General features: G+C 41.2%; 1 protein-coding gene across 1 annotated transcript in view; it reads right to left on the bottom strand.

Moving 5' to 3' along the window:
- hat1 (histone acetyltransferase 1) overlaps nt 1–11461 on the bottom strand; it is a 32836-nt gene extending 21375 nt beyond the window's left edge. The window contains exons 1-5 of the mRNA XM_052009413.1: nt 11344–11461; nt 5789–5860; nt 5205–5280; nt 2241–2361; nt 679–858 (exon numbers count right to left, since the gene is read on the bottom strand). Of these exons, the coding sequence (XP_051865373.1) occupies nt 679–858; nt 2241–2361; nt 5205–5280; nt 5789–5860; nt 11344–11350 (456 nt within the window). The 5' untranslated portion in view covers nt 11351–11461. The remainder of the gene's footprint in view (nt 1–678; nt 859–2240; nt 2362–5204; nt 5281–5788; nt 5861–11343) is intronic.
- Between the last annotated feature and the right edge of the window lie 6952 nt (nt 11462–18413).

Below are 18413 nucleotides of genomic sequence, written 5' to 3'. Positions count from 1 at the left end.
TAGTTGGAGTTCCTGTTACTTTTATTCCCCCAAAGATCTATCAACATCAACTGATGGTGCCCACTTATGCCTCACAACAATTTCTTTGGACACCCTCCACACAAACATTAAGACTTATTATCCTACATCCAATCCCGGATGAGCGAAGCTTTCCTCCAATTAAATCGGAAGAATGAAGGCACTCCGTACAGTCCCAGTCACAAACTCCATCTACTCCCTAGCATCTTCCAGAAATTAAACCAATCTGTTTACAACACTGGTGTAGAGTTAACTGAGAGATTAGCTACAGACCATGTTTTCGTCTCATCACTAAAACCACCCATTTTCACCTCAATAATACTAACTCCACCCCTGCTTCAGCTCAGGTGCTGCTGATGCCTGCATCTGTACACAATCCGAGAAAGTGTCGCCACACAGACATCGGAGGATGCCAGTGTCAGTTACTTGCACTATTATAAAAGGCGAGAGAAACTGACATCAGAAATTATTGCTGAGAAATACATGCAAAATTAATGTCGTAGTAAAATAAAAAATGAGTGAAAGCCAGTATTAATTTTCAGTTTAGAGACTGTATAGGCATGTTAGTATTAAATGGGATCACATGTTCAAATAGACAAAGAATCACTCAGGCTTCATTATAGCCATTAGAAATCCATATCATTGTATTTATTCACTCACCTTGTAAATCTCATAGTTTAACTCCAGTCCTTCCTTCTCATCATACATGGTGTATGAGTGAATAAGTAATCCAAATGGTCTGAAGGAGGCATCCTTTTCCAGTTGCACAATAAACTCATCAAGGTTGCTGCAGTAACCAGCTGGGATAAATTCTAACACTTTATTTTCAACATTATCAACCTAGATAGGAACAAATTTTTTAAAATAAACTACAAGACTTAATGCACAAAGGAAGCAGTTTTTTTTCTCTTTTATCTTCTCTCTTTCTGCATACTGAATATTCTTATTGATCGCACAGCTCAAAATGTAGAAATCATGACAGCTGAGTGACAGGTTTCCAATCACTTCTTCATCTATACATTAAAAAACGTCCTCAGCAATATTGTCATGTCCCAATCCATTGAAGTCAACAGAAGGGATGCTTTTGCTTCTCAATCACAACAATTGTAAGAGTTTCCTCCTACTCACTAGAATCCGAGGGATATTTTGGGTGACCTAAAAATACTTTGAGATTATCGAAAACAAAGAACTTTACTACTTCAGTGAAAAAAAAAATTAAATCAATGACATGGCTCTCTGAAAATTTTTCTGTATGCACGGAATTCCTAGGTAACATTATTTAAAATGCACGAAACATCCTGCTGCCTCGGTAAAGCAGCCAGCATAATCAAAGACCCCACCCAGCCCAGACATTCTCTCTTCTCCCCCCTCCCATCGGGCAGAAGATACAAAGGTCTGAAAGCACCTACCACCAGGCTCAAGGACAGCTTCTATCCCGCTGCTATAAGACTATTGAATGGTTCCCTAGTACGATAAGATAGACTCGACCTCACAATCTACCTCGTTATGGGCTTGCGCCTTATTGTCTGCCTGCACTTTCTCTGTAACTGTAACACTTTATTTTGCATTCTGTTATTGTTTTACCCTGTACTACCTCAATGCACTGTTGTAATGAATTGATCTGTATGAACGGTATGCAAGACAAGTTTTTCACTGTACTTCAGTACATGTGACAATAATAAACAGCAATACAGGAGTGGAAGGCCAATGGCATAATCACATCAAGCACACATGGTCTTATTTTTGGTTTCCCTTGGTTCCAGTGAAGTTATGAAATGAAAATCGCTACCCCCTCTTCCTTGGAAGTGGCAACTCCTGCTGTGGTGCAGCACCAGAGGCATCAGCAGCCCTCCAATACTTGCTTGATTGGCTGCTCCTATTGTGCAAGCCCAGACAGAGTACCAGTGGAGAATGCAAACAAGGGAGAGGCGAGACAAAGCAAGCAGAGAAAGGTATATCACAATCCAAAATTGAATGTCACCTGACAATAAGCAGGAGCAGAAACTCTGGTAAAACTTGCCTTCTTGAGCTCAGGACAGTAAGTCAGACTGCAATCCCTCATGCCATTACAGGGTAACACAAGGCAAATTCAGTGAACTAATGCATTACATTAATGCTTGTAGAAGGGACTGCGGTATCATGATGGAGTGTACAACCTCAACACTACTTAGCATTAGCAAGACCTAGTGAACACAAGCAACCAATACATTTCAATAGCCTACCTCTACGTTGTCATATTTTTCTACAACTTTGCTGGAGTATTTGATATTGAAGAATGTAGTGAGGCTGCAGGTAGTGTAGTACAATTGGATTTCAAGGTCCTTGTAGCCAAATACTGATTCTCTGCAGGCAAAGCAGAAATAACCACATGTTGGTAGAGAATCTGCAGGTTAGGTTTCTCTTTATTTTAATCCAGGCTCATTTATAAATCTCAAATGAGCACATTACTTGGAAATACTCAGGCACACGCTGTTCTTTTGTTGCAGAAGTATTGCCATTGAGTTTGAACTCTCAGCCTGCCAATACAGCTCAGTGGTGTACTTTTGCAATTACTGGTCTGTTGAAAAATAAAACTTGCTTTTTTAAAAAATTAGCGCCATTCACAATTGCAAGATCTTCCAACGTGCTCTACAACCAGTGAAGTATTTCTGAACTGCAATCACTGTTGTAATGCAGGAAGTGCAGCAGTCAATTTGCGCACAGCAAGCTCCCAAAACAGCAGTGTGATTATGGCCAGATAATCTGTGCAGAGAGATTTTTCAGCAGAATGAAAAGCTGCGCTTGCGACTTTGTAGAAAATGGCTGTCCAAATGCTGCCAAAATCACCTCAATACAAATGAAATGGGATGCGAGTTGTACTGTGAAAACACTTGCACTGGAAGAGGAACCATTAACATAATCATCTCCTCAAATTATGCAATGCGCCAGTGTGGTTATTTAGTAGTTCAACAGTTCTGAAAACTGGGCGATAGCAATGGTGCTAGAATGCAACAATTTATGTGGTGCCAAATTATTGAAGTACAACAAAACTTAAAAACTGACTGATTTATGAGTCATAAACCATCTACATTAATTGTATATGAAATTCAGAATATGCAGTGAACATTTCCCTGAACACTCCTATGACAATCACTTTATATGGGGCATGATGACTGAAATTTTCAAAAATGAAGGTGTCACTTAATGCCTGGTGCCACACAATACAGCTATTCCAGGAGGTTCATACACAATGCTGAGCTACCCTAGAACACAAGTCAGGAGGCATGATTGAATTCTTCAATATGGATGTCTTACTGGACCACGAGTATTGGTCAAAGAGAAAGCATCGGAAGCAAGGTGGAGAATAGGCACATGACTGATCCTGAGGGTCAGATGGATTGAATTATGTGAAGGAACTGGAAAGACTTGTGCTTTGCATCCTAAAAAGGAGGCATAAAAACAGGACATAAGACAGAAATAATGACAGCTTGATTCAAATTGTAGCACTGTCACCTCTGCAAAGTTATGGGTTGAAGCCTTATTTCAGGACTGCAGCCCATATTCCACGTTGGCGTTCAAGTGCAGTCATGAAGGAATGCTCCATTGCTGCACATGGAGTCCTTCTGCAAATATGAAATTGAGTAGCTATGCTTAATCGAGATCAGCACTCATCTGATAACCTAGCCAGTTTTCCACCTTTCATCAACATTAGTAAAAGCAGCGTGTGCAATCCCACGTAAAAAGGTTAGAAACCCATTGAAAAATGGGCTGTAATAATTCAGCAGTAATACCAAGAGGTAAGCAATAAAGTTGGGAACAAAGGACAAAACAAAACATTGGTCTGTTTCCCAATGGAACAGAAAAGGTCAAATACAATCTAAGGTTTTCAAAAGTATGAGGTTCTTAAAGAAAATGGATTTAGGAATAATTTGCCAGGTACAAATTGCTTTAAATTCATCATTCTCTTTTGGTGTCTTCTATTCTGAAGACCTACAAAATATGTTTAATGTCTCTACCCTTTTGTTGTTCCCCATTATTAATTCCTCTAGCACAGCTTCGAAACGACCAATTTTGTTGCTCTCTTTACATACTTGAAGAAGATCTTATAATTTACTTTTATAAGATTGCTGGCTTGCATTCATATCAATATTTTTTAATCCATCCTTTCCCTCCTCTTCAGGCCTACCATTGTTCTTTCAAATAAAGAAATTAAAAGGTTGAAATCCATTACCATTTTAGCTTTATTTAGCTATGGATGAATCATTTTTCCCCACAAGGAGTCTATTTCTCAACATGTGCATTCTTCAAATGTACATTCATTGGAAATTTTGAAATATTTCTTAAATGTCTATCACTGCTCATCTACCGTGATATCTTAATATAATTTCCCCAATCTACTTTAGCCAATTTGCCCCTCATGCCCAGTTAGAGAACGACAATTACATTTAAAGCTAGTTTTGGGCTTAAATTTGTCACTTTCAACCAGAATGTATAATTTCAATCACATTATGATCACTCTTTCTCAGAAGATCCTTTACTCTGAGATTACCAACCCACCACCCTTCCCTACTTTGATCCTTTTTACTGCTGCGGTGTTACCTCTACACACTTTCACTTCTTGTCACATTCTGCTTGCAATCATCCATATAGCTGAATCGCATTGTTTTCTCAATTCCCCCCATGTTATTTACTTTAAAGCCCTATCTACAGGGCTGGTTATTTGGTTTACCAGGACACTGAGCCCAATCCAATTTAAATGAATGGCTCCATAAATCAAAACCCCTTTTGAACACATGAGTCTTTAAGTTATGCAATCAATGCTGACCTGTTTACAAATCACTGCCAATTATACTGCTATAAACTGTTCACTAATGCAATCAGTGGGTAGGTACAAGTGTGACAGAGAAGATTAAAACGTGCAACTATGTAACAGCCACCATGGTATCAGGACGTTACGAAGAACTTGTAACCAATGAAAATTACTGCTGTACTGCATGAAATCTGAAGGGTGTGCAGAGGCAAGAGCACTGCCAACCGATCAGCAGCTGATACAATGCTAATCCAGGCAAAATAGAACCAGAGAGAGCACAAAACAACCAAGATCAGCCAGTTCTGGACACAGCTTGAAAACCAACATATTTTGCAACAACCTGCACATCAGACATAGAAACCATTTCAGTATTACTGAATTAACCCATGGCACGTACTCATCTCCGAACACTTGGTGACTGTATAACGGATTGAAGCTTGTTGTCTCATCTTCCAGATCTTCAGCAAATCGAACTGTTAACACAAAAAAAAACACGTTAAACTGACTCTCTGCTTTGGAGGAAGACAGACTGACCTGAATTTATTACTACTTGATAGTTACATTAGCGATTCAATAGGTAGAGAAATTGTGAATCTCAGGACCTATTAGAAACTATGTTGCATGGCAACAAGGATTGCCCCACATACCATCATAAATGAATTAGCACCACATCACCATTTTCCCCCCCAATTCTATTAGCAATTTGCCCAAGACAGCTCTATGGAAGTCAACATCATTCCCCATTAAATGAAAAATTAAAAACTGCAGATGGTTGACATCTGAAATAAAAAGGAAAATGCTGGAAACATTTAGCATTTTCAACTTGAAATATTAACTCCATTTCTTTTACCACAGATGCTGCCCGACCTGTTGAGTGTTTCCGGCATTTTGTTTTCAACAGTATTTCCCTTTGCATTTGCCTCTCCTCCCCCAATGGTAGCAGCATGCATATTGCTAGATAAGTGTTTTTGAAGCACATACCCAACTTCAGTCGGATAGCCTTGTTGGTGTCGCATTTGTATTCTGCTAACTTCTTTTCCAGGTTCAAAATATCTATTAAAAATAAAACCAGATGAAGAAGAAAAGCAAACATGCATATATATCACTGTAATTCAATAAGGAAAAAAACTGCCCTCACCTGAACATTTTATACACAGAAACCCATATGTCATAAGGTTTAATAAGAACGGAAGTGGTATTACTAGTGCAGTGATACCATCATTATTCATGGTCCTGCCTTTTCAGAGCACCAAGATGGGGTCCCATTATCTATGGTATTTGGAGGTAGGTTGCCAGAAATTGAATGGAGGTTCCAAGCAGTCCACAAAAACTGAAAACAGTCCTGGAGTCACTGGGAGTTAGATCCTAGATGACAATAGGGAATGAAGTTCAAGGTTTAGGAGAGGGGAGATTATTGGGAGTGTGGTCTAGGGTTTGCATAGACCAAGGTTTGCAGTATCCAAGAATGGGAAGAAAGTCTGAGAAGGGAGAAAAAAAAGAGGAAAGCATGGCTCAACACCTTTTTATGCTAAACAGTGGAAGCAGCATGCAACACACAGAACAAAGCCACCCGGCAGTTAACAGATCAGGTCAAAAAACTGCAATATTTACCCCTCCAGTCATGAATGGAGGACAATGTTTAAATAACTTCTAGGAGATGACAGTTCCAAGAATGTTCCCATACTTAACAGCAGAGCAGTCCAGTACACCAGCGCAAAAGACAAACCTGAAGTTTTGACAACCAGCTTCGACCAGGAGAGGATGATCCATCTCGGCCTCCTCCCGAGATCTCCATCATCACAGAATCTAACCTTCAATGAATTTGATACACTTCATATGGTATCACATAACAGCTAAGGGCACCAAATGCAGCAAGGTCTAAACAACATTCTGACACGAGACGAGAAGTGGCAAGTAGCATTAGTGCCATACGATAACCATCTACAACAAGAGGGAGTCTAAACACCTTCCCCTAATGTTCAAAGGAATTACCATTGCCAAGACCCCCCCTCCCCACTATCAATATCCTGCATGGGGACACCACCATTTCCAAGCTCCACTCGAAGGCAGACAACATCCTCACTTTTAACCATAATCACCATTGTTGCTAGGTCATAATCCACAACTCCTTACTGCACAATCTTGTGCAGTACCTTCACCAGCATTTCAACGCAGCAGCTCACCATCACCTTTGCGGTGGGCATTAAATTCTCATCTTGCTAGTGACACTGGAGCAAGTAAAAAAAAAGCAGAGAACTAGAGGATTTTCACAGACCCATTTAATGAAGTGATACACAGCCTGGGACCCGTTGCTGGCATCTTCCATGTGTGTCCACTATACTAGTCATTAGCAGCCTCATCACATCCACCTTACTGATGTGGTCCACCTTTCTACGTCTTCAGACAACAGCCAGCAGGAACTTGGCCAATATTACCAAACACCCCTCACTCCCTAGACTTCACATTATAGTTCAACAATTTCAGATGCAAGTCTGTTGTACCCACTTACACCTTCCCTTGACCCATTTGCTTTGTCACTTGTCTATACCAACCCCTTTTGACATGCACTTTCATCTCTCCCATTACTCAATCTCTCCTGCCTTTCACCTTACCAGTGAGGCCACATCTAGAGTACTGTAAACAGTTTTGGTCTCTTTATTAAGGAAAGATAATGTTAACATTGGAAGCAGTTCAGACAAGGTTTACTGGGATGATCTCGGGTATGGAGGGATTGTTTTATGAGGAAAAGTTGAGCAGGTTAGGTCTGTACTCACTGGAGTTTAGAACAATGAGAGGTAATCTCACTGAAACACAAGATTCTTAGGGAGCTTGACAGGGTAAATGCTGGGAGGATATTTCCCCTTGCAGGAGAGCCTGGAACCAGAGAGCACAGTCAGGGAATAAGAGGTGACCATGTAAGACTGAGACGAGGAAGAATTTCTCCTCACAAAGGGAAAGCTGTTGAGGTCAAATCCTTTTATATATGGAGAGGGAGGGAGAGTGGACCTGAGGAAAGTTTGATGAACCATGATGGAGCAGGCTTGAGGGGTTGAACGGCCTCCTCCTCCTATTTTTATGGTCTTAATTCCATTTGTGTCTTTTTTATTAAATAAACACCACCTTAACCCAAGATGTTGCCCTCTGTGATCTGGTTCCCCCATTTCCCCAAAATCCCTCTTCTTCCACGACACTAAACCCACTTCCAATTAGAGTACATCCATTGAAAGAAAAAAATCTGCCACTTTTTGACATTCCCTCATTTCATCAATATCCTTAGTATAGCCTTGACACTTGTAAGCCTATATCCATATTATTGATATACAGTGAAAAGAGGCCACAAACCTGAACCCTATATTGTACCATTCCCTACTTCAACCACTGAAAGACTCTCCTTAATTCCTACTCTTCCTTCTAATAACTTTTCTTTTTAAATTCAGTTTGTTGGCTGCCCTTGAAATTCATGCCTTTTGATGTTCACTAAAAATACCCCACCTCAAAAGCTTTTGTAAATTGACATGCTACATTTCCCCATCTTTAATGTCCATCACCTGTAAGAAATTCTGAAGTTTGTTAAACATGATCATCCCTCTTGAAAATGTGTGATTTCTTCTATTTTCTCTTTACCTAGTTACATAGTACTTTCATCCAGAAATGTTTTCCTATCACAGACACTAAACTGCAATCATTTCCTCCCTGATCTAAAAATTGGGTTAATGTTGGCCACTCACTTTGTTGCTTATTCTTACTCAGTACTGCCCTGAAATATCATTGAGGGCTTTGGCAATTTCTCCCCTAGAATCCAAGAATGTGTCCTGTCAGACCTTGGTACTTTGTCTTACTTTGGTTCCCAAGACTTTTTTCAGATCATCAGGTGCATGATCACAACTTACAAGAATTGAGTTTTGTACCTGCCCCCTCTCCTGCATCTGCCTTTAAACACAAAGCTTTTGAAAGTTACAAAAAATTGAAAACTTGCCTTAAATGACCACATAAATAATACAAAATAAACTTAACATGGAGAGAACAATAACCAAAATTAGAACCCATTGTAAACAACACCATGGGCTCCAGCTCCTCATACACAAATCTTGCACATGATAAAACTTGTAGATAACAAGAATATTAAAAACCCAGAAACTACTGAACAGGAAAAACTGAACTTTAAACTGAAGTTCTTCCATAGGATCATTTGCACTTTCTAACTGTTGCATTTAATTCACAACTACAAATAGAAATCAATTCTGAGGGAGTTTTGAACAAGGTGAAGTCGCAGATGCACTCAGATTCACACAGATTCACACACACGATTCTACTACTAGACCATTTGTGAACTCACGCCAGACTGATGTTGTAAAAGAGAACAAAATGGTTACTCAACCACATCCCAAAAACAAATCAAGAGGGGCACACACATTCAATATTTTATATGCAAGAGAAGTCTTATTGTTTATATATTATCATTTTTTGCAATTCACTAAAAATCTTAACTTCAATATAATTTTAATTCTAACAACTTCCTATGGTGTGACAGAGTAAAGACAAAATATAGCTTTCGCCTTAAGCAGATCAAAGGCTAGGGGGGAATTGGCTCAACTCAATATCACAGACTTAATTCAATATCTATTTTATAGTCAGACATTTAGTATGTTTGTATTCTTAGAAAACATCTCTTTTTCTACATTTATAATGGAAAATCCCAAGGTAAGTTTTGTGATGTACCAACACCATCCAGCCAATGGAAGTGGTGTCTTCTTACTTAGGCAAGACCACAGAGTCAAGAATGACTCCAGTTCTGTGGGTTCTGAGGTGATCGAGTCCCATACAGAAGACAGACAAGATTTTTAATGTTATAAAGGCAGACATAATTTGCTACTTACACCAACATGACAATAGCATTCTCGATGGACAGAAACACACAGATTTTGGGGAATCTAATGGACTGATATGAAAACAGTTCATTGAAGCAGAGACAGAGATCCAGGTGGCTAACCTGGAAATGTTTTATACGTTTTTAAGTGCAATGTTGCCAAGAATTTGTTATAGTGTATTAGTGCCAAGCATCAGTTAATCATCAAAGCAATTTCTTAAAATAGCTATATAATGGTTCAAGTGTCAAGGATATTGGCAAGTCTGTTTATTGACTTGACATAACAGTGCAGTTTTAAACAAGGTAAAGCCAGTATAAGGTACAAAGGATGCCAAAGACTAAATTATTTGGGTTTGGAAGAGACATACAATTTAATAACAAAACACTTGGGAGTTGCTAAATTTCCAGAGATATCCATAACACTGTGGAAATAGGGAAATACAGCTAGCGAGACACACTGACAGTCAGGTAATAATAACGGGTCTGAATGTAAAAGAGTATCTATCAAGGCAGGGAGTTGCAGTAAAAGAAAAAAACCCACTAGTTCCATTGCCAGGATAAAGGCTACTCTGTATCCTGCTGTATCACTTCAAGCTCATGTTGCTGCAATTAACATTGCAAGGTCTGCTGGAGCATTTGGGAGTTTCTACTGAATAACAATTGAACAGATCTAAGTGTATACTCAGCCAACAGAGGTGACAGGTTGGGCAAATCGACTGTTAAATTCAGCTCAGTGGTTTTGTTCAAGAAAAAGCCTTAACATCTTTTTGCAAATGTAAATAATAAATTTCCAAACTAGTCAAATAATTACATTATCTGCAAACAGCTCTCAAATACTATTGGTAACACTTATCAAAATTGGAATATGGTGGGTTTAAACCAACACTTCCATGCAGAAATCAGAATGCCACTGGCAGATGTAATTAAACCGATCTGCCTATTCTAGTGGGAATGTAATCTCCCAATCTGCGAGGTACATAAACATCCAGTTATCACAGCAAGACTCGGAATCGGTGACAAGTTGGTCTTACCCTGCCTGTTTTGTACTTTCTAGATCCGTTGGCGTCACTGGACAAACAGAAGTACAACCTCATTTATATTTACGCCGCTTTTTTTTTAAAAAAAGAGGGAAGTTTATCCTGACATTTGGAGCGACATTTGTTTCTCTACCAACCTCACTGAATGAGAGGTTATCGTCCCATTCTTTGTTAATGGGATCTTGCTGTGTAAGCGGGCCACAATATACTTCTAAAGTACGTTTGGCCATGAAGTGCCCGGAAATGCGCTATATAAATGCAAAGGAATGGGGAGGAATAAACTTTAAAACATTGCATCTCAAGTAACAAGAGGGGAAGAGCAGTATCCCCGGTACGTGGGGTAGACGAGGCTCACTGACGTGGATCTCAACGACCGCAGCCCCCACCCCCAGGGAGCCCCACAAACTTGCCGGGACCCAGGAGAGGAAGCCGACAGTTGCCCGGCTCCACACGCGGCGTCTCTCAGCGCCTTTGCAACGATCTGCCGGAACCCCGCCCACTAAGCTCGGCAAACCCGCGCTTTTTCCCCACGAAATCTTTAGGACGCCCCTCAGGAGATAACGGCTTGCCGTCACTCTCCCTCTCTCAATCCTTCCTTTCCTTCCTTCCTTCCTGAACCTAGCCGTACTCACTCGCCATCTCTGCAGCCCAGCACTCACAGGCTGACAGCCCAACTCACGCCACCGGCTCCTGCTCGATTAGCCTTGTCTGCCCCGTGTCACGTGACCGCCAGCCAGCAGGCGCGGGAACATCGATGCAAGAAAAACTCACCAGAAAAACCAAACTCCAACCCTCCCCCCCCCCCGCGCGGGAAGTAAAGACAGAAAATGGTGGAAACATTCATCAGATCAGGTAGCATCTGTGGAGAGAGAATCAGAATTAATGTTTCAGCTTGGAGACCCTTCATCAGAACTGGGTAGGGTTTTGAGATATACCAACCTGCCACAACTGTTCAGCATAATCCTGTGAACAAGAACACTGCTCAAAAGTGACGCAATAAATCAAATTATCGGAGATTAGGATTTTCACAGGAATTTAATTTCTCGTATTCAGTTTTTCTCTCAACAACTGAAAGCCAAAGGTCAATGGTTATGGCATTTATGGAACAGTGTCGTAGGGCAAGGGCATGCCAAGACTTAATTTGCGGCCAGATCCAATGTTACTTCAGTACAAGGTGAAGTACAAGCAGACTTTATATTACAAAGACGTGTTCTACTGGCATGGATCAGCTATGCTCAGTTGGGTTATGGTTTTCAGTCCTACTTCAGAGATGAACACAAAATCTAGGCTGATTTCATTGCTGTACTGTTGGAAATGCTGTTTTATATATGAAGTGTGAAGCCAAGGACCAGACTGCCCTCTTTGGTGAACATAAAAGATTTTATGTCACTGTCTTTGAAAAGATCATGTTCTGACAAGTACGTCCCTCAATTGTCATCACTAAAACAGATTAACAGATTATCTTGTCATTATCCATTGCATTTTAAAATTCTTCATTGACTGTGAAGCACGTTAGGATAATCTGTGGCGGTGCAAAGTGCTGTAAATATGTTCAGTAAAAACAGATAATACTGGAAATGCGCAGCAGGTCAGGTAGCATCTCTGGAACAAGAAACAATTAATGTTTCAGATCAATGACTTCATGAGAACCAGATCTATATAAAATTGCCATTTTTTCCCAGAAGAATTTTGGATGAATTAAATTTAAAGAAAGTAGCAGATGGGAGGTCACCAGAAGGGCATTGGACAGTCAAGTCTTAAAGTGACAAAGCTATAGATGAGAGTTTCAGCACCAAATGGGCTCATCTGGGGCCAATACAGACAATGTTATGGAAGTGAAAGTCAAAGTCTTTATTGTGAGGAGGATATTGAGTTGAACCCTCATCTTGGAATCAAATAGAGTACCAAAGTCTCATTGAACCTGTGATGGAATCAGTGATAAAAGAGTGCCAAAGACCATAGCCTCAATCTCCCTAGTGTTTACTTGAAAGAAATGACAGTTCATTCCAAAACAAAATGTCAATTAGCAATCTGAAAACAAGTGAGTTGGTGGGGAGATGGAAATGGATATTATTAATGGGCATCTGGAAGCTGCCCCATGTTTATGAATGGTGTATAATTAAATTTTGGGTAATACAGTGACACCTTTGAACTTAAGACACTTGGACTGAGAGAATAACTAAGGCAAATCCTCAAACTTGGAACATGGTTTGTCACTCAACCATGCACTTTAGCTTTATAAGTCACACATTTTTGAAAAGTTTGATGATCTGAAAACACTAATGCTGTGCCAAACTAAGAAAATCCATCCTTAAAACAACTATTGGGTTTGACCTGGAACACAAAGTTCCTTGCATTCCTGCATTGGAGCTACCAACTCTTCCTTGCTGTACATAAGTGTGCAGGAGCTCCTTAAATCGTTGCACAATACAATTTATCTCTTCTAGACGTGTGAGATAGCGGATACATAAAAGAGGAAATGTTGGATTCTCAGGGGTGGATATTTAAGCTCTTAAAATCCAGCAAGCGTTAGAGATAGAGTGGTACAGCCAGGGATCCAAAATGATAATTGCTGTTCAAAATGCAAGCACCTGCGACTATACTTGAATGAAGACTCGATAGCCCTCTCCTGTAATGTCTTTTATGTACCTCCTCATTTCCCTTAACCTTCAGACTTTTAAATTGCTTAGCTTCACATAGTCACTGACTTCAGTTAGCTTCTCTTGTATTTTTTTGACTGGAGTTGTGCTGTCCTTGTGGGCCAAGTCCTTTACATGATTTTAATATAGTGACAGTGCAGGAAGGAGGGATATTGCAACATGTACCATAAAAGATATCCAGGCATAATTAAGGAGTAATTCATGCTAAATTTGGGTATGATAAGGTGGGAACAGATATAATACTAATGTGAGGGCCCAGTTTCCATTCAGGATACTGGTACATACTTTTTGGGCTCAGTTTGATCAAACGGAGATGGTGGTGAGACCACCCCAGCCAAGCTAAGAAAATCCATCCATTATTGCAACTTAATGTGATATGAGCCTGTGTCAGCTCACCAAAGAAGGTTCACTCCCTGTCAGCCTGTTGTGAGATGCAAGCTGGAATATTATCAAGGGATTTAGGTTGGCAGAGGGGATGTGTAGAAGAGTGGTCATATATAACATAACTGATATCTAGGGGTGAATTACAGGCTGAAATCTAATTGAGAGGTTTAGAGTTCTTGGTGCATGTTTTCATAACAGATACCTGGCACTGGAATCTAACTGAGGGGATTATATGTAGGATAACATTTAGTGTGAGTTGCAGGCTGAGATCTAATTAAGGGGTTCAGAAGGTTTATATATAGAATAATAGATGCTGAGGAATGAGTTACAGGCTGGAATCTATTCTGCCACCCAACTATTTTAGTTTCCTGTCCATAACCACCTCTTTCCTTAATACTTACACCCCCAAATAAGAAATCCAATCCCTCTGCAACCCCATTTCCCATCAAGGCAAGGATAGGCATAGGCTGATGCTTGGGATGGTGGTGAGGTGGAGGGTGGTGGGGTGTTCCCCTATTTATACATGGTCAGGGAATATGGGTTGGTGCTTTGTTTGGGGATCACCTATTATTATAAGGTTGGGGATGATGGTAACTGTGGATTGGTGCTTGCTATCTTCCATTGGCTGAGGAGTGAGAAGTTGGATTGGCAGTGGGAGTTGGGACTTGGAAATGTCTGCTGGTACTTCACTGTGGTGTGGGGGAGCTGTAAGCTGAATCTTCATATCCTACATTGGTAGGGATCCCTACTGATACCAGGATCCTTATTCCTTCCCTTCCCCTCCCCACCCAACTTCTGTCTTTACCCCTTGAAAATGCTCCTTGCCCGTTCACTTATATCCATCCCTGTCCAGGCTCTATCTGCAGCTGAAGTTCTCAGTTGTCTATCATTTGCGCCTCCATTAGCCACGATGTATATGCAGCTACCAATCAGCTCATCTATAACCTCACCTTCCTTTGCCCCAGTTAGCATTAAAACCATTACTCTCTATCATCCTAGACTCTAGCCCTGCACATGGCATCCATCTCTGCTCCCTTAAATTCAACAATCCCAGAATGACAAATTTGGCACACAATACACTTTGACTTGCCTGGACTACATAGAGTCCAATCAGGCCCTGCTCTCATCTGTGCAACCTGTACACTGTTATAGGATCATCCTGGAATGCAAGAATAACCCCGGCTTTACCTCAGTTCTGATGAAGGATCTTCAAACTGAAACATTAAATGTGTCTTTATCTCCACAGATTCTGTCTGACCTGCTGAGTGTTTCCAGCATTTCCTCTATTTGTTCCCAGCTTTATCTCAAACTCTCTCCTTAAACCCCTCTCCTCTGTCCCATTCAAATAACAAGTGTGAAGTGCTGGCTCTGCTTTCCTTGCCCTAGTCCGTTGGGCCAAACTTACACTGTTTCCCCAACCCGGGTTGCAAACTTGTATCTTCCTCCATTTTCCCTCCTTCCTCCCCTCTCATCTTTCCATGAGATCCACCCACTGCTCCCTCGACACTATTCCCACTAAACTGCTGTCCACCCAATCTCCTTCCCTAGTCCCAAGTTAGCCAATATTTTTCACAGTTCTTCCCACTGTCATTATTACTCCTCTCCTCAAAAAAACCCTTGAACCCTTTGGCCTTGTAAACTACATCCCCTCACCATCTCCACCCTCCATTTCCTTGTCAAAATCATTGAACTTCGTGTCGCCTTACAACTTTGTGTCAGTGACTTAACTGAATCACTCCAGTTTTCATCGTTGCTGATGTGCTGAAACTGCTCTTATCAAAGTGACTAATAACATAATTGCTGATTGTGACAGATAATCTATCCCTCCTCTACCTACCTGCAGCCTTTGACATGGCTGACCACACCATCCTCTTCTAATACCTGTCCACTGTTATTCAGTTGGTTCTATTCTTATCTGTCCAGTCATGGCATCCTGCTCCCACACCATTACTACTGGTGGTCCCCAGGATCTTTCCTTGGTTTCTTCCCTTTTCTCATCTATGTGTTGCTCCTCCTGAATGTCATCTGAAAACAGTAGAAGTTTTCACATGTGTGCTGATGACACTGAGCTCTACCTCACCACCATCTCTCTCAGCATCTTCACCCTGCTCGGAAATTTTCTTCAACTCAACATGAGGGAGACTGTCTTCAGTCCCCATCACTAACTCTGTTCCATAGCCACCAACTCCGTCTCTCTGGAAACTGTCTGAAACTAAATTAGATTCTTTGCAACTTTGGTGCCATGTTTGATCCCGAGATAACTACAAACTACAGATTCATGTCACTCTGACTGCCTATTGCCATTTCTGTACCATCACCATATCCACCCCTTTCCCAACTTTATTTACAGCTGAAACCTTCAGCCATGCCTTGGTGACCTTTAAACTTGATTATTTCAGTGCATTCCTGTGTGGGCTCCCTTAATCTATCCTTCATGAATTTTAGATTATTTAAAAATTCTGCTGCTATGATCCAAACTTGTACCAACTATTCACCCATCACCCCTGTGCTTGCTGAACAACACTGGCTCCCAGTTACGCAATGACTTGATATGAAAATTCTCATTCTTGTATACAATTCCCTTCTTGCCCTCAGCCCTTCCCCCTCCCCCCCACCCCATCTCCTCCATTACTGGAACTCTTGGAGGTATAAGTGCCTCTATAGCTCTAGCCTCTTGATCATTTCTGGATTTGATAGATTCATTTTCAGCTGCACCTTCAGTTGCCAAGAGACTAAGCTCCCCACAACCCTCTGCCTCTATTCGTTTCTATTCCAACATGGCAATTTGAGATACAGCATAAAATTTGCTCTCGTGGAATTTATGTGGGAAAAAAAAGTAAATGAATAATCTCACATTTTTTTTCTCTCAACTCGCATTTTTTGATGCACATGCAGACTGTTTTCTAGGAATACAACACCTCCCCCCGTAACATGGGGGTTGCCCATATGTGACTCCAGACCCATGTGGTCAACTCTTAAATGCTCTCTTTCATAGCCTTGCAAGCCACTCTGCTCAGGGGCAGTGAGACATGTGCAATAAATGTTGGCCTCACCAGTACTACCAGATCCTGAAAAAGTAATGATTTTAAAAAAATAATTTGACCACTTTGCTCCCCTGTGGTTGGTAATGGGGGCAGGTCCTACTTATTGCCAGTGGTTGATGGGGAATAATGCCATCAGAGGTTGGCTCCTGGGGCAATGATCATCGTAGTTGGGAACTCCCAACAAAAACAAAGGACTTGCCTATCAGCTGGAAGGCATCATATCATCTATGAGGATTTCAAATATTGTTTCATTAGCAGATCCCTGACAATGTCTAGGATAGGGACAGACACTCAAATGTACGGTGGAGTAGGCCATAGCCCTCTGGTAAAGCCTTGCTCCTGTGTTTGAGGCCTGTTCACACCACAATATTGCAACAGCTATATCAGCCATCTGTTGCATGCTGTTTTACATCATTGCTGCACACCCCAATGTCTCTGTGGGTAAGGGTGTTGCATGCATGGAGGACTGTGCATGCATGGCCTTGCAAAGCGATTGATTTTCAACCACAAATGTATTGACTAGTCCACGAAATTGTTGCACTCTACAATATAATTACCCCAAGCTGTTTTGGGTATGAAAATGGTATGGGATGGGAAAGGTAAGGCTGATGCATGGGGTGGTAATTACCCCATTGGTGTATGCTCAGACTGGTGGGGTTAATAAGGGAGGTGGTCTAGTGGGTGGGGTGGGGATTCCCTAATGTACACAGCTAAGAAGTTGTTGCTCTCTTGGGCTCAACTGTCTTTCTTCACTACATTCCTGGCTAATAGTGAACTTCTCACAGAGTCATACAGCACAAAACAGGCCCTTTGGCCCATCATGTCCATGCGAACCATCAAGTGCCCATCTACTCTAATCCCAGTTACCAGCACTTGGTCTGTAGATTTCCATGTGTTGGTGATTCAAGTCTTCATGTGTTCCAGATACCAAACACGCTCTGGATGAAACAATTCTTCCTTGGATCCCCTCTAAACCTGTTAAACCCATGCCCTCTTCCTTTAGATGCTTCTACAATGGGCAAAAGTTTTAGCATCTACTCTATCCATGCCCCTCCTAATTGTGTACAGCTCTACCAGGTTCCCCCTTGGCCTCCTCCACTCCAGGGAAAACAAACCTAGCCTGTCCAATCTCTCCTCATAATTGAAAGGCTCCCATCCCAGGCAACATCCTGATGAATCTTTTCTGCACCCTCACCAGTGCAGTCACATCCTTCCTATCATGAGATGACCAGAACTGTGTGCAGTACACTAACTGTGGCCTAACCAGTGTTTTATAAAAATGAACCACAACTTCTATACTCTTTGCCCTGGCTGATGAAGGCAAGTATCCCTTATGTCTTCTTCACCACATTATCTACCTATGCTGCCACCTTCAGGGATCCTTGGACTTGTACACTGAGGCCCCTCTGTTCCTCAATACTCCCTAAGGCCCTTCCATTCATTGTGTATGCCTAACCCTTACTAGTCCTCCTAAAGTGCATCACCTTGCATTTAACAGGATTAAATTCCATCTGCCATTGCTTTGCCCATCCTACAATCTAATCAATATTATCCTGTAGCCTACAACTACCCTCTTCACTGTCAGCCACTCATCTGCAAATTTACTAATTGTCC

Source organism: Pristis pectinata, chromosome X (genome assembly GCF_009764475.1).
Source record: "Pristis pectinata isolate sPriPec2 chromosome X, sPriPec2.1.pri, whole genome shotgun sequence".
Taxonomy (NCBI): domain Eukaryota; kingdom Metazoa; phylum Chordata; class Chondrichthyes; order Rhinopristiformes; family Pristidae; genus Pristis; species Pristis pectinata.
This window is presented reverse-complemented; position numbering and strand designations above follow the sequence as displayed.